Raw genomic sequence first — 17,895 nt, 5'->3', positions numbered from 1 at the left:
AGGAAGGGATTTATAGTTATTTTGTTTTAAATAGTAATTGCAGAAAGGTCAAATGTTAAAATATTCTTGTCTTTAGAAATACTGAGACTTGTAAGCTTAAAAATGCACCCTCAGAGCAATGCACTCGTGCCAGACTTTTAAACTGCTTAGCTCAACATTACACAACAGGTTTGTCTGCTGAACAAAAGAACTCTAAATCAGAAGGAATCGTTTGTGGTTCTCTAGAATGCAAAAATAGATTATATACGGAAGAACAGGAACAGTACAGAATATCAGCAAGAAATGATATACCCTCCCATATATTCTGACAAGGTAAATTCAGTCTATCTTGCCTTACATAGCAAATGTTCTTGGGAGTACACTGTTTTATAATTAATAATACATTAGTCAGAAATTACAGGATGTCTTATAGGTTAGATAGCCTTCCCAAATCCCAAGCAGGGGAAACAGTGCAGGTGAAGTTGTTGAAGTTTTTGTGAATTGTGGGAAAAGGGATGACAGCTGGAGTGGCTTCAGTCACATTTCCAGGTACATCCAGAAAGCAGAGATCAATTCATAGGATGTGAAAGATGTCTTTAGCTTGGTCTTTTGGCATAACTCAGCAATTCAGCTTTATTTTAGTCAATCAGGATCTTGTGGGATGTTGGTTGCTGACACTTTGATGGATACTATTAATGTATTTCTTCCTGCAGTTCCTCCAGGCGTTGTTGGTACTAATCCTGAGAATTTGACTGTGGTGGTGAATAACTTCATCTCTCTGACTTGTGAGGTCACTGGCTTTCCACCTCCTGATCTCAGCTGGCTCAAGAATGGAAAACCTGTCAGCTTGAATACCAACACTTTTATTGTGCCTGGTGAGGAATCTCTGCTGTTTCTACAGCCCTTGGACTTAACCTCTGTCTGCTTTGCCTTGATAAGGGTGACAGCCATTTATGAAGCCAGTATATTCTCAGTATCACTCCAGTGAGTAGACTTACATCAGTAAGACACATGGCCTACTGTGTTTTTAAAACATTTAATAATATCTTGGCTGCTGTGTGGGTTCACTTTAAAAGGAAGCAAGCTCAGACTGAAAAGAATGAAATAAACTTTCTGTGTGGGAAAGACTAGAGCGCAAGTCACATAGCAGAGGTGCCCTAATATAGGTGTTGATTAAAGCTGAGTCACTTTGACTCACCTTTCAAAGGAATGATCAGAAATTGAGGTGGAGATGAAAATAAATTCTGTTGGTTTAGATGGCAAAAAATAACAACCCTACCATTGACTTTAGTGGGGAATTAGATTAACCTCTAGTAAACTTTCCAACTTTCAGGTAGAAATGCTTGCGTTCTGAGGTCTTTTTACCTTTTGCAAGGTCCTCAGTCAATAAGGTCCAGGAGTGCCTGCGTCATTGCCACTGCTCTTGCTGATCTTCAGCCCAGGGTTTCAAGTGCACATCACTTGCTGTGGCTCTCAGTCCCATCCTGCTGCTATTGCGTGGTGAAGGGCTGCATTTACAGGGTAGATTAAAGAGCAGACAGAAATTGCTTAATGACAATAGAGACATCTATGGAGATTAGTAATGTTGCCACAGAGAGTGGCTTCATGGATGGAGACAGGTGAGACTACTGGATGAAGAATGGGATAATGACTGACATAGGTGGAAAGAGTGTAGTTATGTTAGCAGAGAGAGATTAGCAGCTGTAAAATATACAGGTCAAAGAGGAGTATTAGTGGTCCAAATTTGTAATTAACAGCACCAATTAAATTTACTGTAAGATTTTAGTTCTCTGGTATTTTTTTCAGGGATTAATGAGCCCTAATAACCAATGGCAATGGAGTGCTTTTTTGAACATAAGGTTAATATAGTGCCTGCACTCAGTCTGTTGGAACTGCAATTTCAAAATAACATTTGAGATTGGTATAATAATCACAGAATAAATCTGGTCTTCTCTCTTTACTTTAGGTGCTCGGACTCTGCAGATTCCCCGAGCCAAACTATCAGATGATGGTGAATATACTTGTATTGCCAGAAACCAAGCTGGGGAAAGTCAGAAGAAGAGTTTCCTGACTGTCCTTGGTTTGTTTGTTTGTTTTTTACTATTTTCTAAAATAATATCTAATGCTGTGAAAATGCAGTATTTTATATTTTTCCTTAGGTTGTTTTTCCCCCCCTCTGACAAAACAAAGGCAGAAATAACTCTCAGCTTGTTCTTCAGTCCCCCCAAGCATCAAAGACCATAGTGGAACGTCGCTGGCAGTGATGAATGTGCGAGTGGGCACCCCGGTGATATTAGAGTGTGAATCCAATGCTATCCCACCACCAGTCATCACATGGTACAAGAACAGGCGCATAATTTCAGAGTCTGCAAATGTGGAGATCTTAGCAGATGGGCAAACGTTACAAATCAAAAGTGCTGAGGTAGGCGAGACTTGTGGGATGCTGCATCTGCAACTACTCCGCTACTGTTAAGTGATTATTTTGCCCTTTATTGGTGTGTTCCACTAGGTGTCAATAGGCAATATATTTGCTGGAGGCCTTTCATTCTGTAAAAAGCACTTAGAGTTGAATTCTAATCGCAAGGGCAAAGGCTGTTAATATCACTACACTGTAGCATTAAAATAAGATCAACATAAGGATTTCTTTTTTTCTATTTCTAGGTTTCTGACACTGGCCAATATGTGTGCAAAGCCATAAATATTGCAGGGCGTGATGATAAAAATTTCCATCTTAATGTTTACGGTGAGCATATGCTGTGTTATCTACACTAATTATTATAACGCAGTAGACATTATATGGTGGATAGTTCAAAATAAGCTTCCGAAAGTATTTGGTAATCGAACTTCATATTGCTTCTATTTGATTTATAGTGCCACCAGATATAGAAGGCCCTGAACAAGAGTGGGTCAATGAAACTATCAGTAATCCTGTTACCTTTGTGTGTGATGCTACTGGAATTCCTCCACCAACATTAATATGGCTTAAGAATGGAAAAACAATAGGTAACGTTCTCTTACACTCTTTTCTGCTCTTTTCTCCCCCTTTGGGGTACAACTGTGCTGTTCTTAGTCTATTCTTTGTTTCCTTCATCTGTCTCTAAATAGAGTCTTATATTAACTGGTCGAAATCCTTTTGTTTTGAAATTTTGATGAAAGGTTTCCACACTCTGTGTTTGCTCTCTGTGGCCTAGTTTGAAATGATTCTTTATTGCATGTTTTCAGAAAACTCCGATTCTCTTGAAGTACATATTTTATCAGGTGGAAGCAAGCTTCAGATTGCTCGCTCTCAGCTTCTAGATAGCGGGACCTACACATGTATTGCCTCGAATGTAGAAGGAAAAGCTCAGAAAAGTTACACCCTTTCCATTCAAGGTATGATATGTGAGTACAGAGAGCAGAACTGGTTAATAGTTGTTAGATATAACGCTGTATCTGCATTAGAGACACTGAGATAACATGAAGATGGGAAAATATGGACTATTGTTTCTACCATTTGCAACCAGTGATGAAAAAAATGGTTGGCTGTTATACCGTTAGAAATTTGCATGAAAAAAGATGTTCTGAACATCTGATTGCATTGTAGTTTGAAAATAGTAGGGAATTCTGTTTATATTTATTGCTGATCCCATTCTTCTGCCTGATGAATCCTGAAGGCACATAGGTTGCTCTAAGGTGTCAGAAGTAGAACATCATACGTGGTTCCAAGAGTGATACTTGATACCTTTTTTGCCATAACACATAAAAGGAGATAGCAAAGAAATACTGGCAAAATTTTGTTATGAAAGAAATGAGGTCCAGTGTGATGAGGAACACTGGAACTGTCTCCTGCCTCCTTTACTCTGCAGCCGTCCTTGCTTTCCTGTTTTCCCGATGACCTCAGCCCCATTAATTGCCCTTGTTCCTCCCGTGTCGAATCAGCCACTTACTGCATAGCTTCTCCAGCTTTCTGCCCAGTTCCCCTCCCGTGCCAGCACATAGCGCTTTCAGGAGGAGGCAGCGTGAACTGCGAGCTCTGCACAGTGGTGTGATAACTGGCTGTTGGAAGGCCAGGCAGAACTAATATCCGCTTAATCACAGCAGTCTTTCTTCGGGGGTGTTATTCTGTGTATGTGTCCCTGCCTGCCAGGTTCCTCCAACTTTAGGAACTGAATATCCTCGATTAAGCTGCTTGTTTGATCAAATTTGACTGAAATTGCCTGAAACTTATTAGCGGGACAGGTTAGCTTGACTGATAGTGTGATTATATCATCCTTGTTCTTTAAGAGAACAGGTTAAAAATGGCCACTGGTTAGCACTGAGTATTTGCATAACTGTTGACAGGAATATGATGGTCTTGATGCAATAGAGCATCTGACTGACTTCCTGTAATGCTTACTACGCATGTGCTCAAAGTTAAACAGGCACTTATTGCTTTAGTGAATTGAGATTTTGTCATAATATTATTGTACATGTTGCTGTTTGAGCAGATAACTATAGATATTTACTATAATGACAAATACAGATTTTTTTTGTAATTTTGTAAATTAGCAGTTTTAAGGAATGATTAAAATGACTTGATTTCATCTTTGCAGAAACCTTTCTAGAAACAATATTAATCATTTGCTTTCTAAACTTGATTTGTGTAGAGAAATTACAGTAAACATTAGGACTTCTCACCTGTGTTAGTACAATGTCTCTTGCTGATGAATCTTCTCTTCCCTCCATCCTACGTTCCCAGTTCCCCCTAATATTGCTGGCTCTGAAATGCCTAGTGAGGTCAGCGTGCTCCTGGGCGAAAGCATCCAGCTTGTCTGCAACGCCGATGGAGTGCCCGTGCCTGTTATGCAATGGCTTAAAGATGGAAAAACAATTGCCAGTGATGAATTACAAAGAATAAGGCAAGCAAAGATTAAGCAGACATTGCATTCTTTCCTTGTACAATTTAAAGCATAAAGAGGGGAGTTACGACACTGGGCCTGAACAGTTTTGGGTTAGCCAGGTTAAGACATCCTCTCCCTCTTTAGCTTTTATGATTCTAGCACGTTTTGTTACTACTTTGATTTTCTGCTATCCAGATACTGTTTAAAATGTATGGAATGTCATGTTTACACGAAGGAAGTCTAGTAACATATAAAATGTTTGTGAGATGATACATCTGTCCAATTTGTACGTGTCTGGCTTTAATTCAGAGAGTCGGGATTTCAGGGTGATTTTCTAGCATCTAGATTTGAATATAGTCTGGATCATGAAGAAGCCTTTTCCCAGGCGCTTCATCCTTATCCTTGTTGCACAGTTGCCGAGTGGGGGGATGCACCACAGAGAGGGCATACGCCATGGAGCGTGCCACCTAGCAATCGAGAAAAATGCAGCTGCCGTTACATGCCTAGACATGACCCGGCAGGGGAAGGTGGATGAATGAGTACTCTTTCGCTTGCTAGCCTTCCCCTCTGGCCTGGTGTGCAGGGCTCGAAATGCCTGGCCCTCGTTGCCCACCGCTATCCCCAGACACCGGCAGGCAGCCTTCCCTCCCCTTTTGCCTCCCAAGAGGATCGGGCACGGCTGTGCCCCCTGCTCAGAACGGTGGCTCTACTCCAAACACTGCTTTGTGGCTTTGATGCAGAAGACCTGAGGGAAAAGCTAAAAGTGCCAGTTTGTACTTTGGTCTAGTGTAGAGGTTGATGCAATGTGTAATACGGCTGGAACTGAAACCTAATACAAGCTAAAACAGGACGTCTCTAGGAAAAACTTCCTAGCCTATCTCTAATAATAATATTTTGCAGAGAAGAGTGGTTTTCTAGCCAAATTTCCCAAGAGGTTAGAGGTAGTTGATTTAAATGTATAAAACCAACCGTTTATTTGCCAGGTCATAGCCATATGTAAACAAACTCACTGTATTTTATGACCTTCCTTGTAGAGTAACTCCAGATGGCAGCACATTAAACATTTTCAGAGCTCTCACTTCTGATACAGGAAAATACACTTGTGTGGCTACTAATCCTGCAGGAGAGGAAGACCGAATTTTCAACTTGAATGTATATGGTGAGTTTTTGCAGATGTGAAACTGAGATCTTGGTCATAATCCTATCTTTGTGAGTGCTCCCCAGAGAGGGCCAAGAAATGAATGCCTGTCTTCAGGGTAATACCGTGTGCATGTGTTTCCAATATCATGTACTGTAGATATCACAGAATATTACGCAGGATGTTCTGTCAATGCAAAATGACTGAAATAGCTATTAATCTGTTTTGGGATAAACAGAAATTAGTTCATTTGGTATATTTCCTAATAGAGGAATTCTACTTGTGATGATTTTTCTTGTAGAGGAAGATACACCGGGGCTGATGTACCATGACACTGCTCCTTTGTTGTATTAGGTAATCACCATTAATTCCAGTCAAAGTACCTCAGCTAAAACCAGGGTAAGATGTAGGGAGCTAGCTCCTAAAGGAGTCCCACCCTTGACCAAGAAATCGTTTATTTGGGGCTTAAAATAAGCACATCAATAAATAAAATTGTGGATGGAATTCTTCTCTTACACAAAATGACATACAGAAGACAGAGAACATAGTTCTTCTTTACCGGTGTAGAGTGTGGACATTCTAATTTGTCAGAGGTGGGTTTGTGAAATGCTGTGAATAGTGTGAAAGAATGACGAGTTCTGCACAGGCAGTGTTTCACGGAGGTGTGAGTGGCTGAGCCAGGTAAACACTGGGAGATTCAGAGTCAGTTGGAATATAAGGATGAGCAGAGTAACAAGAGATGACCTTTGATATAATAAATAATAATAATACTGAATAATAATCACGTAAGATCTTTTTGGCACTACGCATCTGTAGAGAGACTGTTTTGATTGGTTTGCATATTAATGTACTAACTTTCCTCCTGCATGATTCCAGCTTACGCTTGTTTAAGTAAGTAACTTGACAAACTTGGCCAAGTGCCCTCTGGTGCCCAAGGTTCATCCCATCCCCTCTAAGGCTTGACCACTTGCTTCGTCCTGCAATGAGCTTCAGGCTCTGAGTCTCCCCCTTGCTTGCCTTGCCCTGCAGTCTCTCAAACTTTTCTCTCCCTCAGCATGCTCGGTAGCTTCCCGAGGAAGGGAGCAGTTCATATCACATACCATCTGATTACAACTTCTCCGTAAAAAGCACTACCCAGCCGTGAACAACCAAATGAAGAAGAGGGTCGCCATTCTACTGTACACCTGGTTTTGCATATGTAAATGGATATTAATTAGCACTCAATATTATTGCTAGAGGACTTACAGTTTGAAAAAATTGGGAAGAGCTTCTTATTGCATTGCCTGTGGGGCATTAGGTGCTGGATTTTTGCCTTGGTTTGGGTTGCTATCTTGTTTAATATCTCCCTTTTCAACATTTACAAAATGTAGTTCCACCAGCAATAGCCAATAATGAAGATGAACCAGAGGACCTCACTGCCCTTGCGGGCACCTCCATAAATATTGAGTGTACTGCTACTGGAACCCCACCCCCACAGATAAACTGGCTAAAGAATGGACTTCCTCTTTCTATCTCCTCCCAAATCAGGTTGCTCTCAGGTGGACAAATTCTCAGGTTGGTTTTCAGTTATTTTAACTAGGTGGGTTGTCTGTTTTCTTCTGCTATACCAACAGAGCTCGGCTAATATTGTTGAAAACAAGAATAAAATTCGATCCAAACCGTACCATATTAAAGGCATAATAATATATTCTATTTACAGCTTAATTAAAATGTTTTTTTTTCTTCAGAATTGCCAGGGTGCAGGTATCTGATGTTGGTGTGTACACCTGTGTAGCATCTAACAGAGCTGGAGTGGACAACAAACATTACAATCTTCAAGTTTTTGGTAAGTTTCTCTGAAATGCTCTATGCAAGGAGTAAAGTGATATTACTTGATTAATTTCTTAACCTAATCTTCTGTTTTCGTTTTTGCCAACACAAAGTTGCAGACTTTCACAAGTATATTTTATGTAGATAACCCTTATGAAAGCGTTCACTTTTCTAAAAATTTTTCATATGGAAAGTGTTTTAATCTCAGAGTCCTACTTGAATTGGTGCCCATAACGTGCCACAGATTTTTTAGGTTGAATAACAGTGTATAATTTTCAGTTGAATTTCAGCACATGTATTAAACATAAATGTAATGAGGTGAGGAAATGCAAAAGGATAGCTGCATTCCCTTTGTTTTATATGAAGTATTAACTTCTGGGTGTACTTTGTATTAATCAGATCTTTGTTTCTCTGCAGTGCCACCAAGTTTGGATAATGCAGGAGGAACAGAGGATGTGACTGTAGTAAGAGGCAATTCAGCTTCAATGCAGTGTTTTACTGATGGCATTCCCACCCCGACTGTGTCATGGTTTAAAAATGGACATCCTTTAAGCCTTGGAGCTCACTTGACTTCAAGAAACCAAGGAATGGCCCTTCATTTTGTCAAAGCAGAGATTGGTGATACAGGCAAATACACCTGTGTAGCATCAAATGAAGCGGGAGATGCCAGCAAGCACTTTTCTCTAAAAGTGCTGGGTAAGTGTTAATTTTTCAGTCGAACAAAATGTGAGCAGTAAGTGTCTACCCAAAACAGCAATTTTAAAATTTCTAGCAATAAGTATTTTTAAGAAAGATTTTATGTGATAAATAAGACAAATAGGGAAATGGAAGTTACCTAAAGATGTGTGAATGTGTAATACAATGTATAGTTTTCCTCAAGATTTTAGAAGGACCTAAATACACTAATTAATAGTAAACCGATTTACAGAGTAACTTGGTTTAAACAGATAACTTTGGTTAGTAGAAATTCAGCTTGCCAGGTTGATAATCAGCTGCTGTAAACTGACATAGCAGAAGTTAAAACAGCTAAAGGGCTAATAAAAATCTTCACTGGTATATGTAATATCTTTAACCCAGAATTAGGAAAACATTTTCTAATTACTAATTTAAACTCACAAGATACAGAAATTACTAGACAGAGGCAGAGGGGAAGTTACATGAGATGCTCAGTGGATTCATGGCACAGCCAGAAATAACACTAATGAAGACTAATTCTACAAACTAAGCATATAGAGTATCAGGTTTTAGAGGCTGTTTGAGTCAATGAAGAACTTGAGTGGTTTTCCTTCCATAGAGCCACCTCGTATCAATGGTTCCGATCAACCAGAGGAGCTGTCTGTGGTCGTTAACAACCCCCTTGAACTTCTTTGCGTCTCCACTGGCATTCCAGTCCCCAAAATCTCATGGATGAAGGATGGGCGCCCACTTCTGCAGACTGATAATGTTCATATCCTAAGAGAATTGCTTCGAATAACCAGTGCTCAGGTAAACCATTTGTTTCAAAGTGTGCTCAGTTTGAAAACAACCCTCGAGGAGTTTGCAAAACTGCCTTCTGTGAGATGTCCTAAAAAGTTTCCCTAAAGCTTCCACCTGCATTTGCAATTGCAGGATATATTTTTCAAGTCTTGCCTTGGAGTTTCTCATGCAGAATAAGCAGTGCTACCATAGGTTAAGAAGCGACCAAATACTTCTACCTCTTCTGTCCATTAGCTCAAGCACATTTCAGAGTACCTTTTTTCTTTTTTTTTCTTTCTTTTTTTCTTTTTTTTGGTGGGTGCTTCTTGACACACAGCAGAGCAATCAATGCTAGGGACTCGTGTCCCTTTCTGGTTTTATTTCTTTCTTTATTCTGTACATGTATTGTTCATTTCCTGCCCTTTTGACTTATGTCACTCTCTCCTGCTTTTCTTCTTTCATATTTTATATTTCCTCCTCAGCCTTTTTTGTCTTTCCATTACCTCAGATTTTCCTACTGTTTGTTTGCTTCTCACATGTACAGGCCAAAGTTCTCAGAGAAAAACTGTGTTTTGTTTTCATCTGTGTGCAAATTAGGAAAAAAAATAATTAAAGGTGATACAAAAAGTTTTAGATCAATTCAGGCTGTAAAAGAGTCCTAGGAAAAACAGCCTTTATAAAACTGAACTAAGAAACTAAAGCTGTATCAGCTACAGTCAGCCAGTGAAGTTCACCAAACGCAAGTGGGACAGTGCTTGGGAAGAAGGATGAGCAGTCTGATTGCTGCTGTTTCTCCTCATATTTACAATGAAGACTTTACGGAAAAGAGGGGGCATAAAGATATTAATGAGTATGCATGCAGAAAAAATTTCCTTAGTACCATACCTGACCCTTGCATAGACTGATACCCATAGTCTGTTCTATATTCATCAACATGATTGCAAAAAGCAGCACAAAGAGAAGAGGTTCTTGTTGGAGACACATTTTTCAAAGAGATTTTTTGGGTCCTGCAGCTTGCAAGCCACCTCTGTATGATCCTGCCCTGGTAAAATGGACAAGTTTTCGAGATTGTTGTTTATTTTCAGGCATTCCTCGTCAGTTGTCTTTGCTTTTAATTGCCGCCTGCTAAGTATTACTGCCAAAGTTTGTATTTCACTGTTTTTCTGAATTGTTCCCATATCCTGAAATTTCTTCTGAAGCTGCTTGGGTGCTTCTAGGTGGAGGACACAGGAAGATACACATGTTTGGCATCTAGCCCAGCAGGAGATGACCATAAGGAATATTTAGTAAGAGTGCATGGTAAGCCTAATTTAGGAAAAAATATTATCCTTTGATACTGTAAAGTACTGAGGTACTTATCAGTTTTCTTATTTAACCAGTTACATATTATTAAATATGAAACATTGTGCTTTGAAAAAGTGGTAGTTAACATTTCTGCGTATAGGTAACTATTCTGAACATGACAGACAATTAAAAAGGGAAAGTTTCAACTGGTGTAACTGCTTTCTGTTACAATTTCAAGTGTTATATTTTGAATAACTAAGTTATAGATACAAGCATACTTCATTGTTTTTCAGTTGGGCCGAGTTTATTGTTGTTATTGAAAAAGGAGCACGTATACTAATGTCTATAATCTTCTTAGTTATTCAGAAGAAGAAGGTAGGAACTGTATCCAGAAATGAATACATGCAATGAAATGACAGAAAAGGAAGTACGAACAGGACTTGTGCAGTTCTACAGTAGGCATCAGGATTCTTGACAATTATAGTTCCCAGGTTTCTTCATGAAGAGATTAGGGAACTTCTGCCATCTCTAGTCCAAATAAAGTAGTTTCCGGTGTGACTTAAAAAACAGATTTATCAGTTAAATAAAGGTGATATACTTAACATAGGTATTGAAAAATAAAACGAATGGGCACCGTAGCTTTGTGTGTATTTTACATCTTGTGAAATAAAATGGAATTTTTCAGAGAACGATTTTAATGGTAGCTCAGGTGTTTATTGTATTTCTTAATTTTTGCAACAGTTCCTCCTAACATTGCTGGTACCAGTGGTCCTCAGGACCTCACTGTGTTGCAGAACAGACAAGTTATACTGGAATGCAAGTCAGATGCTGTGCCACCTCCGACAATCTCATGGCTTAAAGATGGAGAACTTCTAGAGGTATAGCGACTATGTTACTTGCACTAGTCTGTTGCTCCCTTTATTTCTTACACGTAGTGCTTGAGGTTTCTTACTCTGCTCACTTGTCCCTTCAGCTCAGTCAAGTTATGGTCCCTTGCTTTCAAGAGAAGCTGAGTAGTCCCGGCACAAATACAGTTAGTCCTAAATGAGTGCCTGAAGCCAGCAGGCATGTGAAGTGGCCATCCCGCTGTTACTTGTTCTTTTTTCCTTTAGGGGGATCCCTTGCTCCTTCTGGATCCTCTGAGCAATCCTAGAAGCCTTCGGTATACTCCTGAATGGCTTCACAGGAAAGGTAGCTGAGAAAAGACTGCACTATACGTTTCCTTTGGGTATATTATGCATCCTCATATTCTAGTAGCATTTAGAAAGGAATTTAAATTCTTTGCATTGAAAACAAATAAGCAGATTGCTAACTACCACAGTTTTACATCAAATGCTATCTTTTTCACCCAGAATTCCAGGTAGTGTCACATAAGGCATTGAATCCTTGCCAGCTGAGAGGTAATGAACAAGATGAGAATACTTTCAGCAGCAAGTTTTTCAATCACACATCCTCTCCTTAGGATCACTTACATTTTTCAGTCTGTAACCAGGTGCTTTCCAATTGATCAATTTAAGTTCAGTTATTAACTGAACTTAATGAATCAATAATTTTTCCCTATTTTGATCTTTATTTGTGAATAAAGAGGAAGCAGATTTGGCTTATGAATTGCCTCTCCTGTAATTGTAGTTGATCCAGTAGTCGTCTTCTAAAATTTAACTGTGATTTGTTCGTGGTGAGTGCAGATGCTTGTTTTACACAAACATCTCAAATACTTTCCTGGAAGGTATTTCTATAGTTGGACTGTTTTGGTTCAGATAATTTCAGCTTGTTAGTCATAATAATACTGACAAGCATCTTTTTAGCAAAGGTATAGAGTGGTCATATCAGAAGTGTGCACTATCTTGAAACCAGTTCCAGTTTCACTTCTCTTTAGTGCTTATTATAAGTAAAAAGTATGCTGAAATAACAGCTGCTTATGAAATTTCCAGTGCTGTACTGTCTCAAGTCTTTCTCGAAAGGTCCTGCTTCTTTGCTTTACTTTACTTATGACATCCCATCCCTCAGACTCTTGTCTTTTTTGTAAGTTTAGAAGCATGAAGTGTTAGTGGAAAAAGCAAGACTATTGGGAGAGATTGTCTTAATGAGACTAAGTGCTGCTAGGGCTGTTACCTTGAATGAAATAGAAAAGGTGGCTAGAAACAACCCTAAGAGAGACGCTCTTTCCCTGAACGCTCTTCGTTCATGGTGTGAGACTTGAGTACTCATTTTGCTTCAATTTTTAGGTCTTTAATTGGATAATGATTCTCTATAAAAATAAGTTTGAACAAGGCTTGGAAGTGAAGTTTGTGAACATTTTTGGGCTCATCTTTCCTTGAAACCCTTGCATTTTAACTAGTACTTGAGATGTTTACTTTTGCTAAATGCTCTTGCCTAAAATAAAGCTTGGAAAGAGGAAACCGCTCTTAGAAGTTATTTGCCAGAACAGAAAGAAGCAATAAAAAACATTATGATAGTCACAGATAATCAGCTGAGCACTTGTGAATTAACTTTTGTTGTATTGGTTCTCCTGTTGCTTCAGGAATTCATCTCTGCAGGTGAGACACGTTGGTTGGGCAAAGGGAAAATCTCCTGCCTTTTGATTTAAAACAAAGTAGGGAAGTTTAATATCTAGAGTTAGCTCTCCTCTGACAGTAAATTTGAGTTATAAATTTCATCCAGACACAGGCCTCTTAATTTGTCATGTGAACTTTAAGTAGCAGACTTAGGTTTATTTTATCCCCTGCCATCATTTCCATTCTTCAGCTTAGCTTATATAAATACATATTACACATGTCAGGGAAACATTAGTGTCCTACTGAATGTGCGGTTGCTTTCTAAATCTCAAAGAAATGTAATGACTTACTGATATTAAGCAGTTGGAAAAGAGCTCTCCTTGGGCATGGAAAGAGATGCTCTGTGGCATATGGTTCTCCTTATCTTGGAAAAATTGAGGTCTCATAGTGATGAGAGAGGACTGGAGGAAGTCAGGCTTTCAGACTGCAACCTTATTTCAATTTAAAACATCACTGCTTTTTGAAACAATGTCATAGAGGAGGATGCCTTTCCTCCTGATTTTGTTGTCTTCCACGGTGCAGATTTCAAGGTTTACTCAAGATCTCTGTATGGTTAATGATGTGATCGTGCAGCACCAATGTGTATCTGCTGGCAGAACAGCAGGAAGATCTGGCCCGTAGTAGCTTTGGCAGTCACAGCCCTTGCACTTTGCGTTGATTAGGACATTTCACCTGTGAGGCTCCAACACTGCTGCTGATTCTGCATCCGTAGGCTGGCTCAGCTGGTGCTTGTGTGAGACCAGAGCACGTGGGTGCAAGTACAGAAAAGTGCAGAGCTGGAGGAGCTTCAAGTAGCTGTTGTAGCTGCTATCCTCAGGTCCTCCAACCAAAAGACTAGATGAGAATATCAGCTTTCATTTTCACACCTGTAGTTGGTGTTACTGTTAGCCATCCGTTCAGAAAAGCTTCAACTTCTGGTGGCTATTTAGCAGCTATTGTAACATCATTATAGAGCTAAAAAGAGTGGTATCCTCATCATATCCAGAAATGCTGGCTAGTAAACTTGGGCTAAACTCCAGTAGTCTCTTTATACTGGATGCCTCCTGGTCAAGACTGTAATGTTTGAAGAACTGTGTAGAGGAACTTGTATTTCTTCTGCCTGTAGCATGTGTGGATTTGGAAAAAAGTAAATCCATAATGTACCATTAGTTGTCCCATTCTATAAAAAACACTAAAGCCCTTCGGCTGTGTAATCAAAAAAGCCTTCTTACTGAGGTAAAAGCCCCAGTAGGAGTTTCAAGGTGGAACAAATAAGCAAGGATAATTTTTCTAAAACTCTAATGAAATTTTCAGAGATAGGTAATAAAGCATTGTTCATCCTGTTATCTTCACTGATGTGTAAACAAAGTTAAGCCAGCAATGAATTCAGTCCCCTGTTTCTCTCTGGTGTTCTCTTCTGAGTCTCATTGCTCTGCAACAAAAGAAGGCTCTGTCTTTGCATAGCGAACGAGGGTGGAATTAAATCTGTCAAACTGTCTCTCTGTCTCCGCAGGGAACTCCTCGAGTTCGAATCCTATCCAGTGGGCGATACTTGCAAATCAATAACGCTGACCTCAGTGATACAGCAAGCTACACCTGTGTGGCAAGTAATATTGCAGGAAAGATGACCAGAGAGTTCATACTGACAGTACATGGTAAAATCATGGATCCGTTCTTGAGTGTGTTAATCATTGCATGGTATTTCTGCTGGAGCCCAAATAGCAAGAAAGAAGTATTTACTAGTCTCTTCATAGCCAAGTGTGGGCCACTTAGGCTGTGTTTAAACTGTGGGACCAGGTGTACTTCCTCACGTGTGCCACCATCTAGACAAATTCTTAGGGCATTTGACTGGCATCTTGGGAGATTTGGGTTCGTCCCTGGCTTGACCACCAGTTTTGCAAGTTACTTGAAAATCATGGCTTGGTCTCTGTACCAACAGTAGGAACATACGGCCTGAAGGATCTTGATAGCTATGCTGTACTATCATAGGTATTTTTGTACTTCCTAAATTTCATTTCAAACCTATTTATTTTCTCATTTCTCTTCTGATGAGAAACTGGTCTATTACGACATTATGATGATGATGAGAAATATTCTTCGTATTTCGATGCTTTTCACAACCCAGCCATATATACTTGCTTCCCCCTTCTCCCCCATGACTGTCCTTTCACTTAAAAAAATTCTTTTTCCTCCTTCATTTATTGGAGAACAAGGATATCAACTCCAATCCTTGTTTTGCTGAACTAAATATGCCAGACTTTTCTACTGTTTTAGCTATATGATAATCTTTGCAGTAGCTTGCAAAGGTCATCTTTCCAGTCTTCTCAGAAAAACTGTTTTTCATTCCCTGCTGCATCATAGCAATTACCGTGTGCTACACAAAATGGTAAGAAACTTGTTTGTATGATACCAATATTGTTGTAATCATCCCCATACCTGTTACTGTGACTGTTTCTGTGAGACTAGTTTCAATCAGTGCAGCATGAAGTTTTTCGGTGTATCATCTGAGATTTTTACCTTTACAGTTGCTCCTACAATCCGAAGCAGTCCTCAGACAGCTGTTGTGCATTTAAATGCCTCTGCTGTTTTGGAGTGTGTTGCAGAAGGAGTACCAGCCCCAAGAGTGACATGGAGGAAGGATGGAGCTATTTTTTCTGGAAACAACACCAGGTATTGTCCAATAGTCAGAATAAATAGTCATGAGTATTTTTTTAAGACTGTATTAATTAAAGAAAGTTTGGTCAAACATCTTGGATTGCAAATTAGTTTTGTTTTTACAGATCAGAACTAATGTTTGTATTGTACTCTCAAATGGACCCAAATGTGGAACACACCGTGATAGAAACTGTAGGTTAAAGAAGCTGGTCTACAGAAAAGTAGCAGTGCCAAAGGTTTCTCCCTTTTATTGCTAAGAAACCAAAAAAACCTGTTTTGACAACCTAAATGTAATGGTTTCTCCTCTGATATTGAAGATTTTCAACAGTGAAAGATTTCAAAAGTGAAGGATCTTTACATTTTTTGAAATGGATGTAGCTTTGGGTGAAACCAAGCAATTTCATGCAGATCCAAAGCTACTTGAGTTTACCCTGTGAAAAAAGGAAGAGAGTCACAGTCAGTGTAATACAATCAAATGGGGAAACTGTATGTGACCAAATTAAGATGCCACGTGTTTAGGTTATTCCTTGTGTGCCCTGAGTCATCTGTTTCTTCCATGCTATCACAGTCATCTGTGATTCTCTTTATTGGGCAGGGGGCAAAAATCCATGGCTTTGTTTCAGATATTCAATATTAGAGGATGGATCTCTACACATCCACTCAGCGCATGTGACTGACACAGGAAGATACATGTGTATGGCAACCAATACAGCTGGCACTGAGCGCAAACGAATTGATCTGCAGGTCCTTGGTAAATATTTTGCTTTTAGATAATTTTACATGTTCACATAAGTTTCAGATTTTTCCAATTTGGGCAGTACCATGAAAGCTGATCTTATTCAATGAGGAGTCTGGAGCAAAGAAAGTTGTTCTGTCAAGTTGACAAAGCTCTCCAGACTGACCAGAGTCTTAGGTTTCTTAGCAGGACCACCCTTTATGGATCAGGCAGTCAGTTAAATTCAGTTTCATGCTTAAATTCTAGCTGATTCCAGTTGGTCACATTGGTCCAGTTCAGTTTTAATTAGCCCCTCATTATCTGCTGTGTGTGTGACAACTGGAAATGGAAGGAATTGGTGCATTCCCTGCTACATGTTTAGGAAGTTTGTTAATGTCAGGTTACTCTTTATTTATAAAAGTGAAGTGGATGTTTTCAGACAGTTAGCTCTGTGTTTATAGAGATGAGTGTGGTGTATATAGATATGAGGTGTTTGTGTGCATGTGTTTATAGTCATTGGGCTTTGTTTGCCCTTTAGTTCCTCCAACTATTGCTCCTGGACATAGCAATATTACAGTTACTGTAAACGTGCAGACCACTTTGCCTTGTGAAACCACTGGAATTCCCAGACCAGCAATTAGCTGGACAAAGAATGGGCATCTGCTTCACGTTGATCAGAACCAGAATACGTACAGGTGAGAGATGTCCTCTTTTCATTGTGGATTTACAGTTTTCAGGGATTAATTTTGGCACTTCAGAAATCTCGCCATATTTGATCTAATCTTGCATGGCGGCAAATTCAGTGCTTGGATTACCTGAGGAGAAGTGAAGTATTTCAATGGCTCTACTTTCTTCTCTTTGTTTTGTTCAGACTTCTGTCTTCAGGTTCCTTAGTAATCATTTCTCCCACTGTGGATGACACTGCTGTCTATGAATGCTCTGTATCAAATGACGCAGGAGAAGATCAGAGAGCAGTTGAGCTCACTGTTCAAGGTAGAGGGGATATTGCTATTACACATGTATACCTCAGAATTTTTGGGGGTATTTCAATGTTGAGATGCGATTTTTTTTTTTTAATGGCTCTTTTATTATACCAATACTCTTAAGTCAGATTGTAAGTTATTTCTAAGAATTTGTAAAATGGAAATTGGCAAGTAACCCTAACTCTGATCATCTTTTTTTAGTGCCCCCATCCATAGCAGATGAAGCCACAGATCTCTTGGTAACAAAACTGTCTCCAGTAATAATTTCCTGCACAGCTTCAGGAGTTCCTGTTCCCTCAGTTCATTGGACCAAAAATGGCATAAAGTTGCTTCCCAGAGGAGATGGCTACAGAATTCTCTCTTCAGGTACTGTGCATGATTGGAGCTTAGCCACAGAAAATAGGTGAAAGGAGGTCATTGTGCGTATCTAGAGTTAAAAATATATATATAAATATAAATAAGTATAAATCCCCCAAACAACCAG

At 39.4% G+C, this 17,895-nt stretch overlaps 1 protein-coding gene across 3 annotated transcripts in view; it reads left to right on the top strand.

The window, feature by feature from the left end:
* Nucleotides 1-17,895, top strand: part of HMCN1 (hemicentin 1) — a 189,191-nt gene that overhangs the window by 139,459 nt on the left and 31,837 nt on the right. For all 3 annotated transcript variants that reach the window (XM_026101129.2, XM_026101130.2, XM_026101128.2), the window contains exons 58-77: nucleotides 693-854; nucleotides 1,946-2,059; nucleotides 2,199-2,401; nucleotides 2,641-2,722; nucleotides 2,851-2,982; nucleotides 3,202-3,351; nucleotides 4,697-4,856; nucleotides 5,873-5,997; nucleotides 7,347-7,530; nucleotides 7,704-7,801; nucleotides 8,203-8,481; nucleotides 9,080-9,270; nucleotides 10,458-10,539; nucleotides 11,266-11,402; nucleotides 14,572-14,713; nucleotides 15,584-15,728; nucleotides 16,337-16,464; nucleotides 16,967-17,123; nucleotides 17,300-17,421; nucleotides 17,613-17,777. In XM_026101129.2, coding sequence (XP_025956914.2) covers nucleotides 693-854; nucleotides 1,946-2,059; nucleotides 2,199-2,401; nucleotides 2,641-2,722; nucleotides 2,851-2,982; nucleotides 3,202-3,351; nucleotides 4,697-4,856; nucleotides 5,873-5,997; nucleotides 7,347-7,530; nucleotides 7,704-7,801; nucleotides 8,203-8,481; nucleotides 9,080-9,270; nucleotides 10,458-10,539; nucleotides 11,266-11,402; nucleotides 14,572-14,713; nucleotides 15,584-15,728; nucleotides 16,337-16,464; nucleotides 16,967-17,123; nucleotides 17,300-17,421; nucleotides 17,613-17,777 — 2,958 coding nt within the window. The remainder of the gene's footprint in view (nucleotides 1-692; nucleotides 855-1,945; nucleotides 2,060-2,198; nucleotides 2,402-2,640; nucleotides 2,723-2,850; nucleotides 2,983-3,201; nucleotides 3,352-4,696; nucleotides 4,857-5,872; nucleotides 5,998-7,346; nucleotides 7,531-7,703; nucleotides 7,802-8,202; nucleotides 8,482-9,079; nucleotides 9,271-10,457; nucleotides 10,540-11,265; nucleotides 11,403-14,571; nucleotides 14,714-15,583; nucleotides 15,729-16,336; nucleotides 16,465-16,966; nucleotides 17,124-17,299; nucleotides 17,422-17,612; nucleotides 17,778-17,895) is intronic.

This window comes from Dromaius novaehollandiae, chromosome 8 (genome assembly GCF_036370855.1).
Source record: "Dromaius novaehollandiae isolate bDroNov1 chromosome 8, bDroNov1.hap1, whole genome shotgun sequence".
Lineage (NCBI taxonomy): Eukaryota > Metazoa > Chordata > Aves > Casuariiformes > Dromaiidae > Dromaius > Dromaius novaehollandiae.
This window is presented reverse-complemented; position numbering and strand designations above follow the sequence as displayed.